Source organism: Corvus kubaryi, unplaced genomic scaffold, assembly GCF_017639235.1.
Source record: "Corvus kubaryi isolate FWS band 111438036 unplaced genomic scaffold, C.kubaryi_AGA036_p1.0 37353, whole genome shotgun sequence".
Taxonomy (NCBI): Eukaryota; Metazoa; Chordata; class Aves; order Passeriformes; family Corvidae; genus Corvus; species Corvus kubaryi.
In genome coordinates this window covers 6405904-6416667 of record NW_024581115.1, presented here as the reverse complement: position 1 = coordinate 6416667, position 10764 = coordinate 6405904, and the positions used below count along the sequence as shown (strand labels likewise).

The window sequence follows — 10764 nt, the reverse complement described above, 5'->3', positions numbered from 1 at the left end:
GTTCTCCAAGTACTCATTGTCTCTGCCCTCAGCCCACAGCTACATTGTCTCGACCAGAAGGCACTTCCTTCCCCAATGGCAGAGCAGAAGGGGGCAAGGGAGTGAAAGAGAGAAAGGAAGAGAGAGGCAAAGGAGGTAGAGGCAGGTGGAGCAGGAGAGGCAGAGGGAGAGGGACAGACAGCAGAGGACATGTGGGTTGAGTAGATACTGAAATAAAGAAACGGAGAAAGACAGTGAAATGCAGAAAACACCAGAGAAAAGAGAGGAAGGGAAGAGACTGAGAAAGATTAGAAAGAAAGAAAAATGGAGAAAGAAATACTGAGATGGGGAGCAAGAATATTCATGAAGAGGAAGGGAGAAAGAGACAGAAGCCAGAGGTGGAAGGAAGGATGATAAAGAGAAAGGAAGAGTGCAAACAGTGTAACATCATTTGGCTGTTGGTACCTGACCCTAGATTTAATTCTGCTGCTTTTGATAACTGCTCTTGTGCACCCATCGTCCACCCACCCATATCAAGCCCAATACCCTACAATGGGTGCCTTGCTAAGAAGAGTAAGAGAGTGCCTTGAGAAACAGATCTGTTCTCTGAATCTCTGCTTTGTCCTGGCCCTGTAAGAGGGGCAGGCAGGTTGTGTCTGGTGCCTCCTCACATCCCAAGGCCTTGTGAGCAGTGATGTTAAAAGAAAAGGCTGAAAACACTGAAGGGGGGCAGCTTGGGAAAGCAGAAGTGCTTGCGGGAACTGGGAAGGATGAGTAGAATGTGGGACACTTGTTGGAGAGCGGAGAGGATGGGTTCACACTTTGGGCTTTGCATGACATGTGACTACTTTGCAAGCTGGTAATACTTCTAGACACAGAATCTAGATGTGATGGTCTTCATGGCAGACACACAAAGTGCACAGGGTATTAGAATTTAAGCTAGGCAGGAAGTTTTCCCATCCCTAAATGCTCTTGGAAATTTTCATAATTTCTTCCTCTTTTGCTATTCCAAAACACTTTTTAATGTTTGTCCCATCCTGAAGGACACCTGCCTGGGGTAACCAAAAATGTGGCTTTAATGAAGAATGGACTATGCCTATGCCTCCACATTGCAATACAGACTATTGAAATCAAACAAGGAGAGAGAAAAATCTGGTTTTCCTAGGAGTGATTTGAGATTGTGAATGAGCCCTTGTGGAATTGAGGGGGAAACGGGCATGAAAAATGTAATACAACATAACACACTATAGCTCTGTATGTAACTGCCTGAATCCTACTCTGTTGCAGGAGGTGTTAAAACTGGTTTTTAGATCATAAGTAACACGTGACAATTCTTCAGAAGAGTACAGCCACATCTCAGACAAGGATGATATGCGTGTTTCTTCAAATCTTGGCATTCAAAAGCAAGGTTATCAAAAACAAGTGCCCTTATGATACCTGTTATCTGTCAGTGATTTCAACTGCTCAACAAGTTCTCAGACATGTTTTCTAGGAGGAGCAGTCACTTTTTCAAAATTGCACTGTCTTAGTAACCCTGATTTCCTTTTGATCCAAATCCTTCTCCACCTTCAATTCCTTCTACCACCTGTTGTCTTTCCTCTTGACTGTTCTACCCAGACACCACCCAGCCCTCTCACCCCACACACCTGTTCTGTAACAGGAGCTCCTCAGCTGCTTTGGTGAGTGATGGAAAGGGCATCCTGAAGGTCATGTCCTCATCCAGGACCCACTCTCCAGATCTCTTCCATGGATACTTCCTGGAAACACAGGAGGAGCCTAAATAACTGTGCAACTTTGATATTCACTCAGCACCTGCCCAGGTATTATATTTTTACCTTCTGCTCCACTTCACAGTCAAGTGATGCTGAGATATCTTTGGAGTTGAAGTTTCTCTCTTCCTTCTTTCTCTTCTGAAATACAGAAGCGTGAAGCATTGTACATACTTACGTGGCATATTAAGCTATACCATTAAGATATACCATAAATGCACTGAAAAAATTAACCTTGAAGCAGTCTCAAGAGAGTACAATTAGGAGACAGAAGGATCTTCAAAGCCCCTCCATGCTTTGGTGCATGGGACAGGGCAGTCTTCACAAGTTGGTTCTAGCCTCAGAAATACTAGCTTACCTTTGCCATGGCCAAAATTTCCCTGTACCTATTCTGTATCTCTCCCCCTGAATATTTTTAAGATTCTGGTAGTTCTGTTCATCAACCTGTTTTACTCAAAAACCAGTTAACCCTTTCACACTTGCCTCATATGGAATTTTTGAACTACATAGCACTACGACACCACTTTGGACTAGACACTTCCTGCAGGGAAGCATGCATTTCACCAAATCCATGCACTTCATTAGTCAACAGGAGAAAGGGATGTTAGGTTAAGGAAAGTGTGTCCTACCATCTCCAGAGTCCAGTGCCCAGCTGCATCTTAATACTGGGAAGTGTTGGGATGAGAAGCCTTGCTCTGAATGATCAGTGTTTCAGCAATTCTGTTTCTTTGGTGCTAACATTCCTGGCAGCTCTCGTTTTACACAGAGGGCAGCAGAAATGCTGCTGCAGCAGGAGCTGAGCATTCCCTGTCAGAGAGCTCATCAGGGGTCCATAGAGTACATTGATGCCTCCAGCATGCCCTGTCATACTGAGAGCATGGCTGACAACAGCACAGGCAAGCTGCAAATCTCACAGAGAATGTTTCTTGAATAAAGTGTTAGACTGAATAATCCATAGATTTGTGAGATATGACCCCCTTTTCTTCATTTTTTTTCTTTTTTTCTTTTTTTTTCCTGGAGATCTTGATACTTTTCATTACTTCTGAATCACAGTTTAGTCTTTTATCTGACAAGATTCACATCTGGTACAGCTGAGTATAAAGAAGAAAAAATACTGTTCATAGCAGGGGAATAAAATTGCTTCCGTGATAAGATTAGCAATGGCAGTCTGAAGGCATATTGGTTCTATTGTTGATCATTCAGAGACATGCTGTAACAGCAACAGTGCTGCACCAAGAATAATTTTCATCAATGTGATTAAGAGAAAAACGATTTTTAAATTAAAGCTGTTTGAGGAGCTAGCTCTAGATTACCAAAAATCCCATGGGAGTTACTTGTGAGTTTTTTGGTTGCAATGAAGATTTCAAGAGCATTCAAAAAGCCAACAGATGATCAGACTATAAAAAGAGCACAGACCTGTGCAGAAAAGCTGATTTTTCACTAGAGAGTAATTAGGAATATTCCCACTTTTTTTTTAACATTAGGTTTTGGAATAAATAGAAGAATAGCAATGCACCAAGAATAGAGGGTACTTATCCAATTCTGCTAAAGGAATTAAAATCTGATGAAGCCGTATTACTTTCTGGTGCATATAAACAGTGCTCAAATCAATGCCAGGGAAATGAAAATTGCAAATAAAATATCAGGCTTTAAGAGGGACTGAATCTGAGAATATATCGCAGCACTTGTGATTTATGTATCAATAAACACTGCTAAATAAGGAAGAAAACATGCTGCAAATACTAACACAGCTTTTGTAGACTAAAACCAAAGTGTGCACAAAAAGGCATCATCATCAATGCTGGGTACTTCAGTGCTCAGGCTGGAGCAGAGAAACTCAGTAGCAGCAACATTAGCTTACTGCCAGCTCTCTGGTTGAGGCCAGAACCACTCCAGTGCAGAGCTGTGCTCAATTAAATCTGAGAAGATATATAAAATGTTATCAAGGAAAACAGGATTTTCTGTCGATGGTAGCTCATTTCTCTATTTAGATGAGAAAGGTCTGTCCACAACATTTACTTTCATCCCAGGCCTGAGATCTTTCCTAGGACAGTAGGATTCAATGTAGGCAGATCATTTGTGAAGAAAATTCAAAGAGGAAGAGACATGAGAGACTATGAGACACCCTCTTTTTGGCATAGTTACTTTTAACTTTGTCTGTTCCTTTATTCAGTTCAGGTACAGTATCAGAAATATCTGTCTTTCTCTACACAGGAGGGAAGAAGTTTGAGATAAGAATTTGCTTAACCAATATTGTTATTAAACCCCCTTGCAGACATCATCAGAAATAATCAAAATGTTGGGTGTGCACCAGCTTCAAATATCTTCAAATCAATGGTGCTAACATTATCAGGGATTCTATCCTGATTAGCCCATGGGAATGATTGGCAGGAATGGGTTCCCAGCAGAACAACCTCAGAAAAGATGTAGGTGTAAGTAGCCCAGAGAGAAAGAAATTGAAAAACAAAAAGACAGAGACCCAAACTGTGGAGTACAGTAAGAAAGAATTTCAGAAAGAAAACGTATAAATTAAACAAGAATAGTGAGTAAGACTCTCTATGAAATGAAATGTAACAGAAATTAATGGTAGTAGTACAGTCTCTGGGCTGCAGAGCAGCATAGGCATGCAGCACCTTTCTGACTTTCTGACACCAAGACTGGGCACAGTGCAGCCACAGCACAGATTTGCTATACAAGTTCTGCAACCAGACAACATCACAAAAGATTTGGGAGAGAAAATCCATTGCGATTCCCATACAGACGTGGCTCTAATTTCTATCTCACAGATGTGGGAATGGAACAGGGTCAAAGTGGCCCAATTGCTTTTCTGAACTGGGGAAATGAGCAATGTCATAGTATTTTTGGGATCAGGCACAAGTCAGATGTCCATACACAGCAAGAATGAACCCTGTCTCCAAAAGGCAGGAAGGGGTCCTCCATCAGGAATCTGTGCACTGAAGTCAAGTCCAATGCAAGGGAAGTAATATGTAACCCCAGTTCATTCTCTCCTTTTCATTATCCAGCCATTTAGCCCTTGCTGAACAATGCCAGTGGAAGAGTTTTATCCATATGAGTGACAGCAACTGATCCATCATGCAGTACAGTTAAGCAGCAGCACACTTGTCTTCTGCTCTAGAAAGGCAAGACCAGAACAATGGCAAATCTGGTGACAACTGCAAAAGACTTACTGTCATCAGAGAACTGGAGCTGTTGGAGCCCAGACGTACAAACAGTTCTGGAAAAATCACGGGCTGCAGGTTTCTGCATGTTTCAACAAGACATAATTCAGGAGCTTGGGAAGCCAGGATTTTGCAGCACGAAAAAAGAAGGTGTTTTTGTTAACAGAACATTAAAAGAAAACATTGAACCACACCCTAAAAATTATATAAATTATATCCATAAACAATGCAGGCAAACCTTGCTTTGTACAATGGCAGTAGGTAATCAAACACAGGTTATCTGAAGAAGTGGGAAAGTCCTCTGCTTCCTTCAGATACCTAACACCTCTCAGAGCTGCCTTTGTACAAGTCATGAGGAACACACCATGTGGCCTGAGGAGACTGCGATCCAGGGACAGGTCTTGGGCACACAGAGTGTGCCCAGGTACCAGAAGGTTCCCTTTGTAGCTAGGAGCATCTACACTGACTCTGCTGGAACCTCATCCTGAACTGCCCGAGGGGAACGAGGTGAGGTCTCTTGTGCCCTTGGTATTTGTGCGAGCGCTCAGTGTGTTCACCTGTGCGGGTATGTGGCCAGCTGTGTATATATGTACATATGTGTTGCATATGTGTTCTCCATGTGCCTCTGCCTTCTAGGAATTCTTGCTCAGCCTCACTGCTTGGTTGGACCTGGACTTGGGTCTGTGGTAGTTTTGTCTCTGTCACAGTGCCAGACTCAGCCTTGTTATCTGACAAGAAAACCTCAGGAACAAATCCTGCGTGGAAACCGGTGTTAAGGTGGAAAACAGTCAGGCACTGAGCACTGGGAGATAGAGAAAGGAGTGCTTCCCACCAGACAGCCTGTCTGCCAGCTGATGCCCTTCAGCTAGCAGGGCTGCAGGGGCCTTTGCTGCTCAAAATATTCTGGCAGTGTCTGATACAACAAGTGAATGACAAACATATTTAGCAAGTTCCTCTGGCTGACCTGGCTGGGAAGGCATCAGCCTCCCTATTTCTTTTCTGTATTAGCCACACGTGTTATTTGCTCAGTGCTGACAGGGAGGAAGCTTGATGGAAAGCAAATAGATCAAAATAAAAGGAGAGGAACCACCAGAATGGTGGCTTTGTGATCAAAGTGTCCAGCCCAATATGCCCTCAGAGGACTATCAGTAAAAGCCTTTTGCCACAGGCAAATCAGGCTTGTCTATTTGGGACATTTCCTGCCGGAAGACATGGCAGAGCATTTGGTTCAAGGCAATAGAAAATGCAGGTCTCTGTGAGAACCCCTGTTCATTTCCACAGAGACACAAACTCTCACACAAACACACACTCTCCTGCACAGTTATATAGCCTAAAAATGGTTCTCTCATCATCTGCAATTTGACCATCACAGTTCAAGAAACACATTTCCATCATTTTCTTCTTTCAGTCTTAATGGCCAAACCATTAATTTCCCTTTTCCTTTCTGAGAGGACAAAGCTGTGCTAGTGTCAGCACCCAGCCTGTGCTGGGTCCTTGCTCTGAACTCCTTGCATACCTCCCTGCTAACACACTGCCTGTGCTGGAAGCATCCTGAATGCTTTGCATGATGTGGAAGCCAAACTTCCTTGTTATGCAGATTAATAGATGCCATGCCACAACCTGTTCCCAAACAATCCAAGCAGCCATTGCATAAGTGGATTGCTTCCTGGGCACGTTAACTGCCCTTTGCCACTGCATGGACATCTCAGGTGAGGACAGGAGGGAACTGCTGCTTTGTCGAGAGCCAACTCTGTGAAGCCCAGAACCTTCCCTGGAGCTAAATGCAAGTCATTGACAACCACTGCCCAGTGTTGTCCAGTCTCTGTGGGACATTGTCAAGTTCCCAATAACACGACTCCCTTTTCTGCAATACTTCTGTGACCAGGGAGCACGAGCTGTTTTCTCTGGCACTGATGTATCATTCCTGGCTGAACAGAAGGAGGATAGAACTCATTTGAGCGTGAAATAGGTTGCTAAGTGAAATCTTCCGTGACATTCAGATATGCAGTCTACAACTTTCCTCCAATTTTTTTCTGAGTTAGTGCCTGTGGAGACTCCTGATATTGAAGACTCAGAGAACAGAGATGATGCTGCAAACACTTCTCACGAGCCAAACACATGATGATCCTGGTTCCCTGTGGAAAAGTGATGCCACAGAGGATACCTCCCTCCTGTTGTGTTACACAGGTAGGGGTTAGTCCAACAGGATACAAGGACCCTTCTTCTGCAGTTCCACAGCCACATTTCTACTACCAAAGGAGGAAATAACTTCACCTCCCAATGCGAAAGCAGAAATGAAGAAATCACTCTCTCTGGAGCAATTTTATCACCGAAGAAGAGGAAAATATTTACTCTGTGACACACAGGAACCACTTTTCTTCTCAGAGAGAGCTATGAATGCTGTTTCAAATACTTATGTGAGAATTGTGAAGATGAAACAGAAAAAAAGGGAGTGAATCTGGCCACAGTTAACAGTGTCTATAGTTCTCTGAGGAAAAACTAGTCCACTTACACATTCACACAGAGATTCACTCCCTGGAGGGCTTCAGACTCTGCACAGCAACAGCAAGGCACATACAGATCAGAAACATTAGAATACCATAAATGGTGTGGGACAGACATATGTGGGCATGGTTGTGAGGAGAACTATCACTTTAAATGAAATTCTAACGTCTAAACAAATGTATAAATCCCTGAGTTCTTATATTTGGCCCAGATCATATTCCCTTTGCAGCTGGTGGAGTCAAATGCTTCAGAGACCTCTAACCTCCCCCTCAAATTTTACAATGTCAGCGAAAAATTAGATTCTTTCTTCTGAAACTTGACTCCTGAGAGCACTGATATCAATAGTCTTAAAAATAGGCCCATCAGCTGGGGTCATCAGAGATGTGTTTGCATTGGAATTGCTAAGCCAAGAGATTTTCATACCAAATCAGGCTCCAGTGCATACCCCCAGCATAGGTGAGTTCATTTTTGAGAACCTCATGGACTTTATGTACACTGGAGAGACAGACAACTCTTTTCAACTCTTCAACACAAACATGAATCAGAATGATGGATATTTTCAAGCACCCTGTACCATCCCTCCCACTGAAAACAGCATTGAGTGTCATCTGACACAGGCATCTGAAATGTCAGCTCTTGAAAATGCTCTGTCAGCCTTGGGCTCTTCAAGCTGGAGAGGAGGCAGCCAGCAGATGTAAGATAAGGTCTGTAAAATCTAGATAGGACAATGAGTTGGAGTGGATGGATGGCTGAACTTCCCTGTACCAGAAGTAGGGGCATCAGGTGAAGTTAGCTGGTGGCCAAACACAGAGGGACAGGATCCTTCAAACCAGCCATTGTTATCTACTCAGATCATCACCACCAATGAGTGGCTACTGAAGATTTCCATTCATTCAAAAATCTGCCAGACAAATGCATGGAAGCAGAACCAGGCAGAGACTTCTGATCCTGCATACAACAAAGACATCAAGATCAGGATGAGCCTGAGCCAGGGGCACCTGAGGAATGGGGTAGTGTTCAGGGAAAGCCTCAGCCCATCTGCCTGTCTCATCATTCCTGCGCTTTTCAGCCTCAGACCCCATCGAGGCTGAGCCACTGCCAGGACAGTGCTCAGGGCTGGCCACTGGGTCCTGACATGTCTGTCACAACAAGCCAACAGGCAGCAGACAGGCAGGGATGTCCTCCTCGCCAGGAGGCCATGGAGAGCCTGGAGCCCAGGTGCTGCTGCTCTGGAGCCAGGACAGCCCTCTGTTTGCACAGGCAGCAGAAACTATCACTGGGTAGGGCTGCCCACACAAGTATCTCCAGCACAGGGGAGGACTTACAGAGTATACGTTTGTCCTTTAATGTCAGAAACAAAGCAAAACTAACCTTGTTGGTCTCTGGGTCAAAGAAGACCTCATTTTTAGTTTAATAAATATAGACAAAGCCTGGGCTTGTATCAAGGATCTACACTCTTATGGAGCCTTATATCACCTATTCTAATAGGATGCTTCCAAAGAAGGAAGTCTGCTGCTCCTGTAGGTTCCCAAACAGTGCATTTCCGTAAGATCCTTATGTGTCTGCAATAGACCTGCAGGAAATGTACTGTTGTGAGTAGGGAATAATGAAAAATCTGAGTTACAGCTCATAATACATCATCTAACTAACCCCACTTCCAGAAAGCTTGGGAGGAAAGATCAGAGCTGAGTAGACTGCTCACTATTTACCACTATCAGAGACTGGTTCAAATCCAATTACATATTATTGGACTTGGAGTTGTTTTAACTCCAAAGCTGCTTCCTCATGGAAGAGCCAGAAAGCTTTAGGAAAATACCCACATGTGCAAACCTAAAGCCTGGCAAAGTCTGACAGTAAAGCTGTGTGAGTGAGGGATGCTGAGGAGTGCCTGAAGCAGAACAGTGTTCCAGGAAAGGGCAGAGGAAACAGAATCTCACAGAATCCCCACCTTGGCCACATTCACCAGCCCATGAGTGCAGCTGCCCAGCCAGGCTCTTAACCTATTGGTGTCATGCCCTCATGGCCACTATAGAGTGGGAAGACAACTCTGTCAGCATCATGGGAAGATCATTCCTTCCTGGTGCCTGGGCCCCCTCAGTGATGGTGAGTGTGTGGAGCTGGGTAACAGGAATCACGTGTGATTTGTGATCCTGCTCGATATTGCGATCGCTCTGTCGTGTTTGCATTGTGACTCCAGCACACTGCTGTATCACCATGCTGAATCACAGTCACATGCAACATCAAACATCTTCAAATAAGTAAATTTAATATTAAACATTAAAAACCCTTCACATATGGAATATCCAAAAGGACCAAACCTGGTCCCTGTCATAATTTCCTAGGAGGTGCTCACCTATGAAGTTGTTGTGGGATGCAGGTGAGAGTGTGCTGCTTCTCACAGCAGATAGAAAGGAATTAGGCTCTGGTATGACTTACTTTTACAGAAGAGCTAATGACATTGCTGAATCTGTATGGGAGGCCAATCCCTCTGGAAACTTAAGTCAGCAGAGAAGAGTGAAAAAGAACTAATAAGAACTTGATGAAAGCCAAGAATTCCAAAGTGCTGTACTCCAAAGGATGCCATGACAAATGCTGGTCACATCGTTCATTTTATTTGAGTTTATCTTCAAGAGACCTTAAAGCAGCTGAGAAAGGTCACAGCCCCGTTTTAAACTACACTTGGATTGGCAAATCTTAATAATTTCATCCTGCTCCCACTTCCTAATATACTACCTTGCTTGTACAAGAAGTAGGGAAGGCAGTTAAGTAAACTGTCCAATTGTCCTAGCACACCTAGTTAGATAGTTATTTTTGTCTTTGAAAAAGAACATGCTCTTTCCAATTAGCCTGCAAAGAAGGATTTTCACAGTAACTCAAGATGAAATCATGGCCTCAAGTGAGAAGGTGTGAACAAGTTGCAGATTTGCAGGAGGATGGGGGCAGGCAGGGAGGGCGAGATAGACAATGCAGGGGTTTTTTTGCGGATCTCAATAAGAAAGGTCCAGCAAAACCTGGCTTAATAAAACAGCCAGTTGAACAGTGTTGTGAATGGTATTCTCCGGTTTAGTACTCCCTCTAAAACTGTGTGCTGTTCCCCCTGTCCCTCCCCTGCAGCGCACTGGAGAGGGGAATTGGAGGCACAAAAGGCAAAGATCAGAGACTGAGATAAGGACAATTTGCTGGAAATAGCAGTGAGATAAGAAAATGAACAGTAACAGCAATTATGCTAATGACAGAGGGTACAAGAAAAGATATGATTCACACAGAAAACAACCCCTGACAATATAGGATGGCTCCCTAGGCCCTGGCCACCTTCCCTCTACTGGAAGGGA

General features: G+C 43.8%; 1 protein-coding gene and 1 long non-coding RNA gene across 2 annotated transcripts in view; one reads left to right on the top strand and one right to left on the bottom strand.

Moving 5' to 3' along the window:
- The window catches only part of LOC121666564 (myosin-1B-like), a 23685-nt gene extending 22645 nt beyond the window's left edge, over window positions 1-1040 (top strand). The window contains exon 5 of the mRNA XM_042032238.1: window positions 1023-1040. Within this exon, the coding sequence (XP_041888172.1) occupies window positions 1023-1040 (18 nt within the window). The remainder of the gene's footprint in view (window positions 1-1022) is intronic.
- Window positions 1041-1631: 591 nt separating this feature from the next.
- On the bottom strand, window positions 1632-2449 carry LOC121666783. The gene is made up of 3 exons (XR_006016795.1): window positions 2378-2449; window positions 1815-1889; window positions 1632-1736 (listed from the first exon to the last, which is right to left on the bottom strand). It is a non-coding gene; the product is annotated as an uncharacterized LOC121666783 (long non-coding RNA).
- Between the last annotated feature and the right edge of the window lie 8315 nt (window positions 2450-10764).